The sequence below is a fragment of the Schistocerca nitens genome, chromosome 7 (assembly GCF_023898315.1).
Source record: "Schistocerca nitens isolate TAMUIC-IGC-003100 chromosome 7, iqSchNite1.1, whole genome shotgun sequence".
Lineage (NCBI taxonomy): Eukaryota > Metazoa > Arthropoda > Insecta > Orthoptera > Acrididae > Schistocerca > Schistocerca nitens.
The window spans coordinates 283,344,508-283,364,863 of NC_064620.1; the positions used below are offsets into that span (position 1 = coordinate 283,344,508).

The 20,356-nt window shown below is 39.8% G+C and overlaps 1 protein-coding gene across 1 annotated transcript in view; it reads left to right on the forward strand.

The window, feature by feature from the left end:
• Nucleotides 1–20,356, forward strand: part of LOC126194652 (muscle-specific protein 300 kDa) — a 607,158-nt gene that overhangs the window by 183,916 nt on the left and 402,886 nt on the right. Inside the window, exons 6-13 of the mRNA XM_049932837.1 lie at nucleotides 10,919–11,094; nucleotides 11,251–11,527; nucleotides 11,744–11,872; nucleotides 11,971–12,117; nucleotides 13,253–13,417; nucleotides 13,895–14,065; nucleotides 18,567–18,768; nucleotides 19,866–20,083. Coding sequence (XP_049788794.1) covers nucleotides 10,919–11,094; nucleotides 11,251–11,527; nucleotides 11,744–11,872; nucleotides 11,971–12,117; nucleotides 13,253–13,417; nucleotides 13,895–14,065; nucleotides 18,567–18,768; nucleotides 19,866–20,083 — 1,485 coding nt within the window. The remainder of the gene's footprint in view (nucleotides 1–10,918; nucleotides 11,095–11,250; nucleotides 11,528–11,743; nucleotides 11,873–11,970; nucleotides 12,118–13,252; nucleotides 13,418–13,894; nucleotides 14,066–18,566; nucleotides 18,769–19,865; nucleotides 20,084–20,356) is intronic.

The window sequence follows — 20,356 nt, forward strand, 5'->3', positions numbered from 1 at the left end:
TGTGAAAATAAAAAAAGTAAAGTTCTCACTCGAGGGAAGACTTGGACCTCTCGTTCCGCAGTTGCTCACGCTAACCACGTGACCACGGCGCTCCTGAGCTCACAGTATCCTGGATGTTGCCTATTTTAGACATGGACTACTCAGTTTGTATATTTTGCTTATTTTTTTCATAGTTCCACACAACTTCTTCCTGTTTTCTCGATTGATCTGTGTTCAGTTTTTCAAGGCTTGTCCACTGTGCCAACTTATAACTAAATCTGAGGGGGATGCGATGGGGAGGTTCCCTTGTAAGTAGTGCACCTGTGGCGGTAGTGTCTCAACGTTGTTGTGTATCACGTTTGTCCCACACACTTTAACTAACAAATAAAAACGATGCGTGGACGCCTTGCTGCGACTTGATTGAAATGCAAAATGTGGACAGCTTTCTCTGAAAAAAAAAAAAGAAGAAAAACTGGTGACGAAACTTGGTGATATCAATACCCTACTACCACAAAGTGCAAAAATACCCACGAGCGGCCAAATCTTTGACGACATAACAGACATTCAAGCCAATGTGAGACGCGAGTTGAATGACATCCCAAAGGAGGAATTTCGTGGCAGGTGAACGTGGTTGTATAAACTTTCTGTGCGTTGCACTCTAGTGGAGGGAGACAATTAGAATAACTAAAGCATTAAACCACCATCTTAATTTTTCTGTATTGTTTATTACTCCAGTCTCGAAACGTTTTGGACTGAGGGGGTTAGTCGTCCTGTACAAAACTACTTAATAATTTGTTCTGAGATGTTCGAGGCTAAGCAATGCGCATTTCCCATAAGATTAAGAACAACACAACAGTATGCCGTTCTAGTACTGATAAAATGTTCAAATGTGTGTGAATTCCTAAGGGACCAAACTGCTGAGGTCATCGTCCTCTAGACTTATATACTACTTAAACTAACTTCTACTAAGAATAACGCACACACCCATGCCCGAGGGAGGACTCGAACCTCCGGCGGGAGGGGCCGCGCAATCGTTTACACGGCGCCGTAAACCGCGCGGCCATTCGGCGCGGCTCTAATACTGTTTATCTCAGGTGTGCTTCACTTGGTATTATTGTTACACTGAGGCAAGTAGAGCACTGGGAGTGGAATTTTACTCAGGTACGTTAGTTCGTTTCGTTACCAGGTGGTGTATGGCCAATGAGTTGACATCAAGAAATTCTTAGCTTTCACGCTGTGAGTGAAGTATGGCAGCATTTCCGGAAGATGGAATTGCTTGTGTGAAAACAGCTGCTGGACTGGGTTGCATGCGTATGGCAGTGGGTATGATTCATTACTTACGCTCATATTCAGTCTTGAGTGATGTTTTAGCAGGTGTTGAAGTGTGTCAAAACAGAACAGCAGCAAAGCGTCCCACAGTAGGAGAACCTTTATCTTTTCTCTTCCTGTGCACTGCCTTATGCTTGATATACCAGGGCGTCTCGACAATCGAATTTATGGCGTGTAGGCCAACGCCAATCGCATTGCTGAAGGCCTCTCCTTTATCTACAATGATACGCTCAGGAAGGCGCCTATTGTCTGGTGAGATGCTTTGTTTCCTGCCTTAGGTGTACCCAGGTGTCGACCAAGGGCGTCTGCAAAAATTTGTCCTAAAAGAGCCAAGATTACAAAATCTTCAATTTTGATATAACTGTTTCGGTGAAGCTGAGATTGCTTCTTGCTACAAGATTTAAACTGGGCAGAAAGTTTACAAAAGTGTCGATCTCAAATTATTTAATAGATATCCATACAATGTTTTAGGGTTGATTACTTCTATGCCTAAATGGGTATGCATATTTCATTAGTATGTGCTAATTTCATTATTTTATGTTGCACAATTCTACGAATTTATAGTCTGCAACATTTTCCTGAATCATTTTGAGTATTTCTAATGTTTTTTGATATGCTAAGTTCAGAAATGTTAACGATTATCCTCTCCCACATAAGGTTTTTTTTCACAGAGTAATGATGAACATCTAGAAAATTCGTACAAGAGATATACATTAAAAAACTGTATTAAAAAAAACATGTAAAAATACGGCACTCGTAACATTTGAATGAAGTCTATTACAAAGGCATGTATCATAACGTCTACTCTTTTCCCCCTAATTACGTCTTCTTCTGTGCACTGATCGAGGACACTCCCTGTGCAGCATCCGGTAGTAGTCAGCTATAGTGCTGACATCCCATCGGTCCGGGTACCCCGTTCCATTTGTTTAAGGTTTTAATGGAATCTATCCCCCCTGTTCCTCACTCACAGCACCTATATTCCCTAGAAAATAGCTGACGTAGGGGCCAGAAAGCACAGCTTCAAACTCGATGAGGCCTCGAAACCAACACGTTTCTTACTGATTCTCGTAATCGATATCTTTGCAGTTGCCAAGAAACTTACTGACAACTTGTTTAAAGAATATCCAAGATTAGACTTGCCATTTGTCCGGAATTAGCCCAACAGCCCTTGTTAGTGCTGGACGTGGTAATGTATGGGGTCGCAGAAATGTCCGGGATTTGAGAATTTTCTTTAAATCTTAGACCCATACATTCGATATCGCGTTTTTTAACATTCGGCGGTGCCTCCTCCAGACGACTTTTGAGCAAATGCTGACGTCAGTGGGAAGGCACGGCTACCGGTTCCGCCACAACTTTCCACGTAAGTCGTTTCGCAACAGAGTAGGGGCAGTGTGTTTATGTTGTTTTCGTGTTTGACGCAATCGTCTACAGATTTTTGATCGTTTTACCTATGTTCGTTTTTTGTTCCATCGTTGAGCAATGGACAAACGAAAGTGTGTGTTCAGTTTTAGCCTGCTACAGGAATACAAATTGTTTGAATTTGTGTAATGGCAATTGCGGTGGTCTCGCGGTTCTAGGCGCTCAGTTCGGAACCGCGCGACTGCTACGGTCGCAGGTTCGAATCCTGCCTCGGGCATGGATGTGTGTGATGTCTTTAGGTTAATTAGGTTTAAGTAGTTCTAAGTTCTAGGGTACTGATGACCACAGATGTTAAGTCCCATAGTCCTCAGATCCATTTGAACCATTTTTTGTAATGGCAATTACAATGATTGCACACTATGTGGAGAATTTTCTGTTGCATGTAAAGGAAAGAGTGATATTGAAGATGGCGTGGAAACAGTTAAAACATAGGGGTGCTGTTAATGCTACTGCTTCGCTAAACGTAAGAAATTTCATAAACAAAAGGTGGGATTAACCCTGAGTTACTAAACCCTCGTAAAATTTGCGATAACAGTAGGGTATAAAACGGGACATTTTGTATTTAATTTGGTATGTAACATACCATTGGAGATCTAATTATAGGAATTAACTAATGCATAACCTATAATTATGATTTCCTTTGAATAAAATGTGGAGTAGGAAACTTTACGATGCTTCTGTAGCAATGTGACATTTTGCTCCCTTTACTGATCTGAATGTACTATTGAAGGAGGATACATTTTCATACCAATCTCCTGGACACGAACACCATTTCTGAAAAAAAAGTTTTATCTAGGGAAAATTACGACTTAATAAATAAAATTAACTTCAGTAAACTGCTTTAACTGACGTTAAAAACGTATCCTGGGTTGGACTCAACAAATATGGTAATACCATCTAAGATGATGTATAAGATTCCCCTGCACATTAAATCTCTGATTTAATTGTGTATGTTATGGGACAGTAAAAATTCTGGTTCATTTTGGCATCAAATATTACGTTTTTCATCAGTTTCCGAGCGTCAGTGCTGATAAAACCCCCTTCTTTCTTGTTAGCTTCTGACAGGCGTGGTAACATACATGCCACATATTTGAAAGTGTCACCTTCTTTTGGTAAGCTTTAATACCTTCTTACCTAACGTCAAGGTTTATACAGGGTGTCCAGAAAAGGACTCCCCGATTTCAAAATTAAATATCTCGAAAACGAAGATCGATAGAGGAATGCAGTAAACGGTATGTTTATTGTGAAAGCTGTAAGAAGTTTATACAGCAGTTTGAAATAATTGTTACAAAAGCTGCTAACAGATGGCGCTGTAATCGCCATACGTAATGCCTAGTATAAATAGTGATCCGAAGCCCAGAGCGATCAGTTCCACTATTGAAACGTGAAAGGAGGTTAGCGTACCGAAGGAAGAGATTAAAACCATGTACTCCATTGAACAACGCGTTTTTCTGGTGCTAGAGTACCACAGGTTAGATGAGAGTCCTACGGCAACAAGGCGAAGTTTTCAAGCACGATTTAATGTTCCAAAAGGACCCGATGCGAAAACCATTCGTACGCTCTTCGCAAAATTTCAACGAACAAGCAGCGTAACTGATGATCTAGTGGGGCATGTTGGCCGCAAGCAAACCGCAGTTACGCCTGAAAATATCGCCAGTTTCTGGAATTATTCAGCGAAATCCAATGTCATCCGTCCGTAGAATTGCATCTGAGACTGGTTTGAAGCGTTCCAACACGCAGAAAATAATGAGAAAGAGCCTACACATGTTTCCAGTCAAAATTCAAACGCACCAGGCCATACCCGTACGAGCTGTGCAACAAAGGGTTGCCTTTGCTAATCAGATGCTCACAATGATTGATAGTGAAGGATTTGATGTTGGCTGCATCTGGTTTACAGATGAAGCACACTTCCACCTGAATGGATACGTGAATAAGCAGAACTGGCGATTTTGGGGTTCCGAAAAGCCATATTGGTGTGAAGCGAAACCCCTGTATTCTCCTAAAGTTACTGTGTGGGCTGCAGTATGCAGCAGAGGCATTATTGGCCCTTTTTTCATTCGAGAAACGGTCACTGGTGCACGTTACGTTGCAATTTTGGAACAATTTGTCGCCACACAGCAAGCGTTAGAGGATCGACCAGGTACTGAATGGTTTATGCAAGATGGAGCCCTACCACATCGGACCGAACAAGTGTTTCGCTTCCTTGAGGAATACTTCGGGAATCGAGTCATTGCTTTGGAATATCCCAAATTTACTGGTGCAGGCATGGATTGGCCTCCATATTCGCCGGACTTGACTCCCTGTGACTTTTTTTCTGTGGGGCACAGTGAAAGAATGGTCTACCCGAAGCATCCCACCACGCTGGACGAGCTTGAATCGGCGATCTCTGTGGCATGTGAATCCATTTCGGTTGAGACACTACGAAATGTGATGGCGAATTTCATTCTTCGTTTGCGCCACCTCTGTAGTGCCAATGGTGAACATTTTGAAAACATTTTGAAAACATTGTGATGTGATTGTTTGCAAAGATTGTTTTCATACGATTATTTCACCTATGTATGCTGATATGAGCTGTACAGCGTACAGCGCCGTCTGTTAGCAACTTTTGTAACTATTATTTCAAACTGCTGTATAAACTTCTTACAACTTTCACAATAAACATAGCGTTTACTGCATTACTCTATCGATCTTTGTTTTCGAGATATTTAATTTTGAAATCAGGGAGCCCTTTTCTGGACACCCTGTATGAAGCGGGGGCAAAAGTTACTTTTTTCCTCACCTTTGAATCGAATTGTAGGTTTTTCGCTCCAATTTTTGATACTTTAATTGGTCAGATTTTTTGAGACGAATGTTGGTCTTTTGCACACCTGTCCGTTTGCATATAAAGCAGGGACTTCACCAGTTGAACACACTAAATATGTGGCCCATGACTTGTAATGATCCCCAACATTTACGTCAAAGTAAGCAAAATATGCGTCTTTGAAAAATTCTGAGATTGGCCGCTTCTATGTTCAAATGTGTGTGAAATCTTACACACTACTTAACCTAAATTATCCTAAGGACAAACACACACACCCATGCCCGAGGGAGGACTCGAACCTCCGCCGGGACCAGCCGCACAGTCCATGACTGCAGCGCCTCACACCGCTCGGTTAATCCCGCGCGGCCGCTTCCATGTTTTCGTTGTAAGTTTACCACAGGTGTATCAGAGGTGGTCAGGAAAATTAATATAACGTCTTGAAGCCATGAAATGCGCAAAAGCAGATACCAATCGCTTTACCATTCCTTGCTGAAGTTTGCGTGAAAAAAACTGTAAAAAAAGTAGGACTCAACGTTACAGTATCACCGACATATATAGGTAGCTGTATTATAAGACAGTAAAATTAAACGCCTTTTTGTAGCAGGTTACATTGCAAACGTTCAGAAACAATACTGGCCTTATTATAGTGATTAAATAGATACATTTTGCCTACCTCACAGAAGAACTTAACTTGTGTCAAAATTGCCTATGACTGAACATTCTAAGAAATTTATCTGAAATCAGCACCAAAAACTACGTCTGAAAACCCTTCACATTTAAGAAAAAAATTTCATTTTCAACCAGTATTATTAATGTGATTGATACGTTTTGGTTACCCAAAATGTAGTCGAATTAAGTCGGGTGATGCTGAAGGAATTAGATTAGGAAATGAGACACTTACAGTAGTAGTAAAGGAGTTTTGCTATTTGGGAAGCAAAATAACTGATGATGGTCGAAGTAGAGAGGATATAAAATGTAGACTGGCAATGGCAAGGAAAGCGTTTCTGAAGAAGATAAATTTGTTAACATCGAGTGTAGATTTAAGTGTCAGGAAGTCGTTTCTGAAAGTATTTGTATGGAGTGTAGCCATGTATTGAAGTGAAACATGGAAGATAACTAGTTTGACAAGAGAATAGAAGCTTTCGAATTGTGGTGCTACAGAAGAATGCTGAAGATTAGATGGGTAGATCATATAACTAATGATGTGGTATTGAATAGGATTGGGGAGAAGAGGAGCTTGTGGCACAACTTGACTAGAAGAAGAGATCGGTTGTTAGGACATGTTCTGAGGTATCAAGGGATCACCAATTTGGTATTGGAGGGCAGCGTGGAGGGTAAAAATCATAGAGGGAGACCAAGAGATGAATACACTGAACAAATACAGAAGGATGTAGGTTGCAGTGGGTACTGGGAGATGAAGAAGCTTGCACAGGATAGAGTAGCATGGAGAGCTGCATCAAACCAGTCTCAGGACTGAAGATGACAACAACAAACACCTAAAATTACATCATTGTAATGATTAAATCCTGGGTATCTAACGAGATAATCGCAGAAAATATTTTTACTCATTACCAACAGTGTTACGTTTACACTAAAAATAAAAAATCCGAAACAAAAACAAAATCTAAGTGACTGAGAAAATCCGTATGAAACTATACAATTCCAGAGACCTTTTCAAATCTCAAACGTCTATGATGTACAGTACCGGCTGAAGCAACGAATGAAAATTTGTAGCAAAGCCAGGATTCGAACCCAGCTCTCTTGCTCACTAGGCACATGCGCTAGGTATTACTCCACCCTGGCACGGTGGCTTTGCAGAGCTGCACGGTCTGCCATAGCTTGCCTCCCTCCCCAATCCAAATACCATTTCACACCTCAGCCGACTTTGTATTCCCACTAAACTCATTGCAGAGGCTCTCCAACTGTTTAGGAATAGCACTTCAGCATTGAGTGAAACACGGGATCCTGCCTGGAGCCCAGGTATAGGTGCTTTTGGTTTTTCCAGTGCAGCTGGAGAGCCTATGTAATTCCATTCAATTTTAGGGGGAATACCAAATGGGCTGAGATGTTAATGGGAATTTGAATTGAAGAGGGAGGCTTGCTAGGGTACTACGTCCTATTGTACAGAATCTCTGTGCCAGGGTAGCAAAGTGGTTAGCAGGAGACCCAGGTTCAAATCCCAGCCTTGATACAAATTTCCATACGCCACTTCAGTATGCGTAACACTTGAGAAAAGTAACCAGGAAAATACGCTACTTTAAGTCTCCTCAGAATGGAGAAACGGAAAATAACCTTTAAGCAACACTTATTCAGCTATGGCGGCATGTATAGAGATTTGTTTGCTTACAGAACTTTACATCTGATCATTGAGATCGTTTTATTGCATTATTTTTTGCCTTCTATTGTTTAACGTTGAACTGCATAACCAAAGTTGAACAAAACGTATTTTAAGATTTACATTTTTTGGGTTGTTTGGGTACAGTAAAATGTATGTGAATCGCTAGTCCCTTGACTTATACACTACTTAAACCAACTTATGCTAAGATCAACACTCACACCCATGCCCGAGGAAGGGCTCGAACCTCCGACGGGAGTGGCAGCGCAATCCGTTACATGGCGCCTCTAACCACGCGGTCACGTGTATAGTAGAACGCAGAACCACCATTTGACTACATAAATGTGGTAAACCTCTCAGAATCATCCTGAAATCAGAGTGTAGAATAGACTTTTAAAAGTCTAGGACTGAACCAAGGCGGGTCTCATGTCTACGGTTTGACCCATTAACGTGCAGCTGTGCCAAAATGGACTGTATTATTCGTGGCTCTTATGATTACGTGTTGCGACCCACAAGAGAATACCCCGCTGCCTGCAGAGGACATCTTTTCGACCTTAAAATATCACACATTCTTCCTCCTCTCTGGATTGGGTCAAATGGTGAACACACATGTAAGTATACCACAGCCATGTTCCGCAGAGTCTACTTTAATCGCTGTACCTTGTAAGACTCAGCAAGCCGTCACACTTCTTCGTCCACAGGATACGACTGCGTTGTGCAACAAGAGGAATGGGCGGTCTTGTGGAAAATGGAGATATGTCGGGCAGGTTTGTTTATGATGTCTGGAAAATAACGCCGAAATCCTTGCGCCAGTACGTTCCACCGGTGGTTCCTGCACCTCGGTGGCAAAGCCGCGCTACATAGCAATATCTAAAGCCACAGTATTGACTATAGCGCTTGGCAGTTCTACATCTGCGCTTTACTCGAAACTCTTACAATCTTTGCTGCAAATACGTGGCAACATTACGAAATCCCCGTTGGTTGTCGCAGAGAAGGTCATTTTGCTCAAAGTAGATCATTTTGTTTCGACTGTACCAGTAAGTTCCCGATTAAAGAATCGAACGCTCATGTATAAAACAGCTTCTAACGCATTTTAACAAGTAAGCGAGAAAAGTATAAAAAAAGTTTGAAATTATGTTTAAAGTTTGTTGGAAATCGCTAATATATCTGAATATATATCACAATATCTGAAATACGGCGAATATAGTCTGGCGATTTGCGCTAAGTAAGCTATGCAAGCCATTTACAGCGTTTATAACTGTATTACTTCTCTGTGCCAACGTAAGATTATACTTCTGAATGAATAGATTATAACGACATTTTAAATTTTTAAACTTGGTCAATAAGTGTACAAAATATTGAAAATAAAATTTTTGTGGTCGTAGAAGCCGTTAGACAGGCAGCCTGCAACTGGACTGTGAGCCATGAACCATGAATGGAATTAGTCGGTTACTGATACACGATTATATGTCTTTCTTGTAGATGAATGTGACGTGTGCTTAGAACGGTTCTTTACTCAAGAGGTCTTCAGTGATTATAATTTACTTGAAAAATACGTTAAGTTACTCACTATAACTCAAAATAAAATAACTCCTGCTACAAGGCACTGTTTGTGGTTCAAAATAAATGTTAAAGTTATGTGCAAGATACTAGTATGCTGTCTAAAGAATATGTTATTTACACCCGTACGGAAACAGCAGAATAGCATTGTGATTAGCGGGACATAAGTAACGAAGAACATTGCTATCGATGCACTATCCTAAACGATGACACTAGGTTGCTCATGTACTACGTCACCGCAGTCTGACATGTTATACTGTGACGTCACTTCAATAATTGATTTTTTTTATTTACATGGAAATTGCATCATGCAATTAACGACCCCGTATCTCCGTCAGTTCAGTCCTCGTTGCAGCTGAGACATCCAACTAAAACTAAACTCTTCCCTAACATTGCTATGTATCGACCATAATGAGCAGAAATAATTGTTGAAACATAAATCGCCTTTTGTTGGTGCAGGGTTGCGTGTTGAAAATTACAGAATACTTGGGTTAATGATACAGAATAAATAAATAAATATATTCCTTCTCTGTAAGAGATAGTATGTTACTGATATTCCGTGCCTTATTTTTAACGTTTGTTAAGAAGACAGCTCATTCGTAAATTTAAATACCGTTTTAAATTATATACCGGTAACGCGTGTACAAAACATTTTTGATGGTTGCGACCTTAAATTTACAACGTCAACGTTGTTGTGGATTATTCGTGTTAATTTATATTCTGTTTAAATTTTAGTGACAACCGCGAAAATCACGCGTCCTGTTTTTGGACAAGAGAGGAACCTCGAAGATGCTCTAACTGCCGACCAACGGGCACTGAATAGGCCAATTGGTTTCCTATGCGCAGTGATCATAATCGACTGAATTTAGTAAAAACACAGGTGTTTCCTTTCAGACACAACCCGATTCTCGAAATTATTAAAGCAATGTCTGCAGGGTTGACACGTGAATGACAGTTATGTCGTCGAGGGACAGATCTTTCACAACTATGCAAGGTACAAGAAGTGAACACTGACTACACATACACATAATTTGCGTAATACCACTTCATACTCGGTGAATATAATGTGTTAGCACTAGGAAACAAGTGGTACGTTGTTACCTATGTATTCACTGAAAAATTTGATTTTTTAATATATGCCTTTTCAAAAAATGGTAAAGTTGCATTGTTCAATTCATTTGCATGACTTTAAGTAGCCACCTGCACTTTAAATTCAGTTCTTTGTTCAATGACTTTGTGCAAATATTTAATATGGATATGTGTTGCAACAGTAATTCACACATTTCAGTTCCTTACATCAGCACAATGTATGCCCTTTGGGTTAGACAACAGTTTGGGATGTAAAATGTGACTTTAGTAAGAGAGCTTGAAATGCTTTCCCTGTAAAGTAAGAACACAAGGAAATGTGTCAACTAAAAATTTTTGTTTTTGGAGCAGTATGTCACTATTTTGATGGATTCATTAGCTTATATACAACTTTGTGCCCTATTTTGCAGATTGAGGAGAACACCCGAGCTCTCGAATCCCTTAGCCGGGCCTACAGTAGTAGTGCCAGCAGCCTAGAGAGTGTTGGTGTCCCACGCTCTGCTGAAGAGCGTCGCATGGTTGACGAGAAGCACCGTCAGGGTGCCCGAACTGCACTTATGCAGTGGGTGACCAATGCCTTACCTAAGTAAGTCTGTGTTACATAATGTGAACCACTAACAATGTGATGTTTAAGATAGTGATTTTTGTTTAAAGTTGTTATAATTTTGTGTTTCATTTAAGGTATGTTAATGATTCAGATAATTGTTGGACCTATAAGTAATATATTGTTTGTATTTTGCAGAGACTTAGGAGTAGAGATAAAAGACTTTGGACCTAGTTGGAGGGATGGTGTAGCATTCCTTGGGATAATTGATGCCATAAAGGCAAACCTTGTAAATATCTTAGCAATGCGTGAAGCGAGTAATAGAGAACGCCTCGAGACAGCATTCAGTGTTGCAGAGAGTGAACTGGGTATTGCTCGACTCCTGGATCCAGAGGATGTGGATGTGCCGAGGCCTGATGAGAAGTCAATTATGACATATGTGGCACAGTTCCTACACAAATACCCAGAACCTAAGGTACATGTTAATAGTGTCACCTTATGCTTGATTCCAGAAGTCATTCTTTGTTTTATATATTCATATTATGTTGATACAAATATAGAATATTTTAGCACAGACTGTACATTGATTTTATTTAGAATACTTGCTGCAGGTCATTCATATTTGTCATGCTAGTTTGCAATGATCGGTGGTTGTACCACATTCAGTGTTTAAACAGTGCTTTTCTTACAGACTGCTGATGGGTCTAGTACATTAGCTGCAATTGAAGCAGAATACAATGAATTTATAACTTGGCTTTTGCAAAAAACACAGTACATGGAACACCTTCAACAAACAAATACATTACCAATGAATTATTCTGTAAGTATTGCTTGTAAGGTTAGTAATTATAATGAACAAGTTAATAATATTCATAGGCCTATATGAATATAAGTCTAACTAAATTTTGCCTTGTGCAGGATTTCCTGTTATTTAAGAATGAAGTTGATAGTAGAGTGCCTACTTACGAGAAGCTGAAGCGATTAGTGGAATCTCAAAGCATGATCAGTATTACCCATGAATCATGGAAAGAAATTGAAAGCTTATGGTACAAACTGCAAGCACAGGTAAATACAGAATATATAAATGGAATAATGCTGTTAATATGCAAAATGTTATGGTAATGTTTTCCAGAGCTATAATTTTTCAGAGGAAATACAAAGGCCGCCATTATTTTTTATGTTACTACCGACAATAGTTAGCTGACAATGAAAGTGTAGTTCTTGGGAAGCAATTGATGCGTGACTTACACAGTGAACAAGCAAGATGTGCAGTGATTAAGACCCTGGACCCTTGACACTAACTGGTTTGATGTGGCCTACCACAAAATCCTCTCCTGCACCAACTTCTTTATCTCATAGTACCACTTGCACCATATGTTCTCAATTATTTACTGGACGTATTCCAATCTCTGTATTCTCCTACAGTTTTTACCTTCTAATACCATTGAGGTAATTCCATGATGCCTTAAAACATGTCTTATCATCCTCCTTCCTCTTCTTGTCATTGTTTTCCATTTGTTCATTTCTTCATTGACTCTGCAGAGAACCACCCCATTCCTTATCTTTGAATGTGTGTGTTGTCTCCTATAGAAGACGGCCTTTTGGCCAAAACCCCACTTGTTTAGCAGCCATTTGGGATGCATGTCTGTGACTCAGTGTCTCATCTATAGGGTAAGTAGCAATTTATCCTTTTGACAATATTGTCAGTATTATGCAAAGGTTAGATTGCAACTCGCCTTATAGAGGAGACATTGAGACACAGACAGACAGGCACAACAGAAAGTCTGCTATACATTTGAGCTTTCAGCCAAAAGGCCTTCTTGTAAAGTAGAAAAGAAAAACACACACATTCACACAATCTTGGATCTCAGCAGCCAGAGACTGTTGTTATGTGCATGTGAGTTGCGCTTGTGTGAATCTGTGCATGTTTTTTGCTTTAGAAAGCAGTCTTTATGTTGAGACTCAATTTCTCCCGTATATGGTGGGTAGAAGTCAATCATTTACATAATATTCTCATCAGCCTGAAGTATTGTTACACTGGGATTCTGTATATCAACTGAATTTTCTCATGGAAATGCTTGGATTGATAGCACTTCAATATTTTCAGAATTTGTGATCATAAGGGTAAAAATTGCAACCTGATTTCGCTATTTAGGATGTTTATTCCAAATTTTTATCATTTCCCAATGTCTCCTTGCAGCTGCGGAATTGGCTGTGGTTGCTAGATTCCCGTCTGCCAGGTGCCTTGGGTGAAGTAGGGCAGTGGCTTGCCCGTGCAGAAGCCCTTATTGATTCTGATGATATACCTACTGCCATGAATGAAGAAACAGCCAGTATTATCAGCCGACGACTGGAAGAACACAAGGTATATTTTATTTTTAATTTGTATGTTAAATTTGTTGTGTCCCAATGTTGGCTGCAGTGAACAAGGAATTCATGGCTCCTCTCTGTGTACCACATTTGAAAGGCCAAAATCCTTAGTCAAGAGTTATTTTTCAGATATAAACATCTACTCCAAATCCTATAAAATTATAGAACCTGAAAGAGCTCGGATAATACCATTCCATTTATAATCCACTGCATAAAGTGTTCCGGAAAAAAATTTCATCCATGGAAATCCAGTATATGACAGCAGCTCTGTGAGGTTTATCAAATGAATACAAATCTAATACAATAAATACATTCCATGTGCAGTGTAATCTTAGTTTTATTGTCCACCTTTCCATATGTGTATTGTACTTTGGAACCATTAATTAATTGGCAAGCATTAGAAAGTATGAAGACCAGCATGGCAAATGTGTGTGATGTTAAAGTGCAGTTATTCTATTTATCCTTCCTCCAGGCTTTCTTTGCTGACCTACCTGCTGTACAAAAGAAGTTTGAGGAAGCAAGAAGCTCATCACTTGCTAGTAATGTTCCACCTGAGCAACTCCAAATTATGGCAAAACGATTGGAAGAAATTGGTCCAAAAGCAGCTAAGAGGCGCATCAGACTGAAATTCCTTGAGCATAAGGTAATGGAGTGTATAGTGTCCCTTTGTTTTTAGAATGCTCTTTAATTAACTGTATTCATGCCTGTCATAACTACTTGGTCAATGAAAAATGTGTGTAAATAGTGCTATTTTAAGCAAATATTCTGAGAAATGTGAAATATTTTATTTATGTTTAGCTTTTATTTAGTACATATTACAGAAATTTGTGTATTTCGTAATTGAAGACATGCTGTCTCACGAAAACCATGACCACTGTTGCCACAATGACAGAAAACACTGTGTGGGTCATTAGATTTGTATAGTGGTATCTCCATAGAAATTAATTTTCTGGACACTGCCAGTAAAATGCCATGAGCAGCAGAGGTGAAAGGAAGCCCTGTTTGTTTCCATGTTGCAATGTGGCAGATACCTGAATGATCATTACTTGAGTAGCAGATAATAGCACCCCAGCTGTAACCACACCAAAGTGTATTGGTCAGTTTATATCATTTTACAACTCACTCTCACTCTCACATACCAGCACAATGACACTACACTCTCATTGGGATTACTTGTTTGCATTATTGGCTAATAACGTCACTACAACAGGCAGTGGCTGAAAAGATGGAAACTGTCTTAAACCACCCATAGCATTGACAGAAAATATGACATTTATGTTCTTCACTCTGTTTTAATATTAATGACAACATTACTTGATGTCTTGAGGTGTTGAATATTCTGACAGATATCAGTGTTGTTCATGCACATTATTTTGACAGTGTGACACATTATCTTCCTCAGGTGCTACCTGAGAATACTCTGAGTGGAACAGGGCCAGTATTCATACACGTAGCCTTCGCCCTCAGGTTGGTTCCACGTTTTCCATCTGCAGTCTGCTTCCACTAGAAGCACCCTTACGCATCTTCCCTTTGGCCTGATGCAACAGGCTGAGTGCTAGTGGTTCATCTTTGGTCCATTGCACACATTTGCATGTTTGCATTCCGTTTTTGGTTCAGTGTCGTTCGAGGAGCACAATCTGCTATTCACTCCCACTACAAGCAACCTGTGACATTCCATCTTTGTTCTAATGTGCCTGGGATTGATCCCCTGTATTCACATTCTCAGTTGTTCATTTTGTGGAGTTCTGCTGTTGCCCCCTTTGCGTTTTGGATCCTGGGCTCTACTGAGTTGGTACCCAGTCTCGTGATTCAAGAGGTTTTCCATCACCTTTATCTCAACAGCCACTCTTATAACACTGTCCCATCTCTGTGGCAGAACCCATATTTCATCATAGTTTGCAGATTTATTGAGTTCTAGACAGTGCTGGGCAATGGCTGATTTAGTTGCCTCACTTAGGTAGGTGTGTGTCTGATGTTCTTTGCGTCTCATGTCTATTGTCCTAATGCTTGGCCCAAGGCTAGATATATTATAAATTCCAGGTTTTCATAGGTGGGTGTGCGTCTGATGTTCTTTGCGTCTGATGTCTATTGTCCTAATGTTTGGCCCATGGCTAGATATATCATAAATTCCAGGTTTTCATAGCCCCAGGCTTTCACAGTTTCCAGTAGTCCTCTTATTTTGGTAGGTCGACTGAAGACACATCTGATTGATGCAACTTGAGAATCCTGTTTGTTTTAACAGAAATAAATCCCACACAAGGCAGGTATGCTACAGTCTTTGCTTCATCTTGCGTTTCTTCTAGATCATGTGGTGGAGTGGCTGGTTGAAGGGTCTTTTGAATCTTTTTAGCTGTGTATCCATTTTTGCAGAATACTGATTGTAGATGATCTTTTTGTGCTGCCAAACTAACTCGATCTTAGAAGGTGTGTGGTCTGTGGGCCTATCTCTTCAGAACTCCATTTCTCTGCACTGGGTGGTGACAATTGCTGACTTGCAGGTATAAATCAGTGTGTGTAGGTTTGCAATAAACATTGTAGCCATATGATCCATCTGCTCTCTTTTTGACAAGTACATCTAGAAATGGCAACAGGCCATCCTTTTCTAGTTCCAAGGTAAACTTAATATTTGGGTGGCCTGAGTTAACATGTTCCATAAACTCTTGCACAGTGTTCACCAAGGAAAGCCTCCAAAATCAAACATCTCAACTGATGAGAGCTTGCACTCAAGAGGCTCCAGGAACACAGCAACATTCTGGTGTTACCAGCAAATAAAGGTAGATCAACAGTCATTTTGCAGCAGGCTAATTATGATGAGGAGTGTGTCATCTTCTGAGAGGACCCTGTGTACACACTTTTGGAATGTGACCCTGTGGACAAGAAGATGATTATGACTAACTAGGTCATCAAACAATTATGATAGAGAGTGCCAGTTGCACCTAGACTTTACAGACTGCTGACATTACACAAGGTGGTTATGCCACCATGCCCAATCGTCAGCAACATTGGCACATAAACATAGCCAATAGCCCGGCACTTGAAGTTACTCCTGTTCCCATATGTGGGGAAGTGTATTCACCTCATCTGCAATTCAGACGACTTCTTGCAAAGTCTCAAGCAACTAAATATCACAAAATGTGATATAATGGTCAATTTTGGTGTAGTATCCCTGTCCACCAGACCCATTGGAACCGTATACTAACCTCAACTTATATTCTGTATAGGAACCAAAATTATGAGCAGACAGGGTGTGTAGCAATGGGCAGCTTGCTGTCTCCAGTGGCTGCCATTATGTTCATGGAGAGATCTGAAGAGGCAGTTTTAGAGATTACTTCTTCAAGTATGTGGATGATACCTTTTGATCTGGCCTCGTGGTAGGGAGTTGTTCAGTGAGTTTCTGTAACATCATAACTTACACCACCAAAATATTAAAGTCACCATGGAACTGGAAAATGATGGCCAGTTGCCATTTCTGGATGTATTTGCTAAAAAGAAACCTACACACAGTGGTTTGTACCTGCAAGCCAACAGCTGTCACCACCAAGTACAGATGAATGGAGTTCTGAAGACATAGGTCCACAGAGCACATACCTTGTCAGACGTTGATCATTTGGCAGCAGAAATAGAGCACTTACAATCGTTGCTCTGCAAAAATGAATACACGACCAAACAGATTCAGAAGGCTTTTCAACCAGCCCCTCTGCCACATGATCTAGAAGAAAGGCAAAAGAAGCAAATACCATGGTGTACCTGCCCTGCCAAAATCAGCAGGATTCTCAGGATGCATAACATCTACATCCTGCGCAATAAATTTAGTTTCGGTGCAGGCAACAGTGGTTTAAGACCACAGTTGTTTTTGCCTCCCTGCATTAATCGAGCACAACACCAAGTGTGTGTTCTCTCCACCTACTGAAATAAGAGGACTACTGAGCAATGTGAAAAATGACCTGGAACTACAAAAACCAAGAATTTACAATATTTCTGCCAATGTGGCATGTCATACATTAGCCAAACAATGAGAACAGTGGACTTCAGATGCACACCTGACTAAGAAGGGAATGAAATCATCCATCACCAACCCCAAAGTATTAAAACAGTGTTATAAGAAAGTCTTACAGAGACGAAGGTTGTGGAAAACCTCATGAATCGTGACACTGGGTATCACCTCAGTGGAGCCTGCAATCCTGCACTGGAATTGCTGAAAATGCAGTGGAGGCAGCAACAGAATGATGCTAAAAGAAGAACTGCGAGTGTGGAAGTAAGGAACAAACACCAAACAGCCAAACTGAAGATGAAACATCACAGGATGCTTCTAGAGGGAGTGGATCACAGAGGAAACACCTAGAACGGCACTGGACTGAAAATGGAACACCAGTGTGTAATCAGGTGCACTGGAGCGAAGATGAACCACCAGTGTTTGGCTTGGTACATCAGACAGAAGATGGGCTTCCAGTGGGAGCAGACTGCAGATAGATCACCTGGAACTGCCCATGGAAGAGGAAGGCCACAGATATAAATACTGGACCCAAGTCATTCAATTAGTGCTCTGTGGTAGCAACTGATGAAGATAACGACTCATGTTGTTGAAACATTGTGTATGAACTACTTTGATATCTGGCAAAATACATTACATCTCAACATGTCCCTCAGAAAGCCCGAAGAATCACATAAAGTTACTTTCTGGTTTGGTGCTATTCCTCCCAGTCAGCACTTTGTCATATTTTGTTCTATTCTTACTTAATATAATGATGTTGGAAAAATGTGACTATATCTGTCATATTTTTCCTTGAAGGCACAATTTTCTTATCTGATATAGTAACTTATTAGAAAAGTAAATAAAACTTCAAACTGTTATTCGTTTGTATCCTCATTTGAAATATTTTAAGCAGCTTAGGAATATAGAAAATTATTTTGAATTAACTTTAATATTTTCTTATGTAGTCTAGCATTCAGAATTGTTTATTATTATAATCATTTATGTTGATAACACCTCTTAATGAAAACAAAATTTCTCAAGAATTGAATGCCTTGTATTTGTATATGAAAGTTTGTTTTTGCATTTTTATAATTATGTAGTTTTCTTCAACTAAAGTGTGTAAGTTATGATGCTTACAGATGTTTAATTTTATGTTTCTCAAATTTTACAGTGTTGCCTCATAGCCTTCCTCCATCTGACGGAGTCAAAATTGCGAGGTTGGGCTGTAAAATATGGCCGTGAAGAAAAAGTGCAACAATTGCTGGACCAATATAGAAACTTCGTTTCTCGTAACCGAATCTTCCAGGAGTTCAATAAGGCATATATTGACATGCAAAAGGTTGTAGAAGAGTACAAACGAGAAGGAAATGTAGGTAAGTTTCAGACAAAAGAGAAAGGAGAAAAAGAGAGAGAGAGTTGGAGGGGGGGGGGGGGGGAGAGAGAGAGAGAGAGAGAGAGAGAGAGAGAGAGAGAGAGAGAGAGAGAGAGAGAGAGAGAGTGGGGGGGAGGGGGAGGAATACTATTCATGTTATGAAGGCAAAAAAAAAAATATGGAACCCTCATGCACCAAATACCAGTATGTCTGTCTGTGCCTGTTAACCAGTCAGAAGTCAATTTGGATTTATTATCTGCTAATTGTATATTTTTAATTTTCTAAATCGACGGCTCCAGTTTCACCAGAAGAATGTCTCGAAAAGAATAAGACCATCAGTATTGTGAAGAGAAAAATCTTTGCATTGCTGCTGATTGCTTGATGCTAAAGTTATCATTAATATTTGCTAATTGATTTCTACAGATATATTTTTATAACACATATAAATTCTGAAGTTAAGGAGCAGTTGACATTCATGTTTCAACAGATGGTACCTGCTCCATTCACCGCCTGTGGCTGTCACCATTGGAAAATAGTCTGAAGATTTTTACATAAATCATACATTTTAATATAATCATTTTCTCCCGTTGATATGAATTATAAGACTGATTACAGTGTGTTGACCTGGCTGGTGTAAGATGGCAATCAAAAACTTCTGAATTTGATTATCAGAATATTGTGGTATTTTTGTATCTTTCACATATGACAGTACTTTGTGTATGTGAAAAATCCTAAGTAGTACCTTGGTTTGAAAGCTAAGCGAGTGAATAGGTCTGCTTGTAATATTCTGGATGGCCCAGCTCTCAAGCCAGAAGAAAGTGAAGCCATTCCACCTCCAATAGAACCAGTAGTAGCAAAGGTCTATGAAGTTTACACCAATATCCAGTTGTATCAAAGCTGTGTGATGGCTAATCCAGCTTTTGGGTACACTAAAAGTTTTACTTATGTTCATGGTAGTTTTGCAGTTGTTCTGGTTTTTCCTGTTTGTTGTAAAAAATAAACAATTTTGGTTGTCCATGAGGGGAATATGTTAAACATAGTAGTTCGGGAACCAGATATCACATGTTTAATGTTATTGATGTGCATTATCTTTTCTAGATCAACGAGAAAGTGTGTTGATAGATCACTTCATGCGTGAAACTGCTGAACGGTGGAAGAGTGTATCTATGGAGCTTCGCTGTGTGCAAAGTATGTTAGAAGAAGTTGTTGCATACTGGCGCCGCTGGAACAGTTTGGTGGATGAGTTTGAAGCCTGGCTCGATAGAGCATACGGAATGCTGGACCTCCAAGAGGATGACAAACTAGAATTTTTCCAGGTTACATTTATTTTATAGTCCACCACTATCTTGAGAACTGTAATTTGTATGCCAGTGAAAATAATTAAATAACTTACTAAAAATGTTTAAACACTATGAAGATGTTATTTAAAACTTTTCAGTATGTACACTAACTTATGTTTTGTTAAGTACTGATTTTCTATATCTTTTCCATCATCATTAGTATGTTGTTGACTTAAAGACAGTAGTAAGAGGAAAGACAAGTACTTAAAATGAAATGATAATTAAATAGACACCCTAGCTGCAAACAGG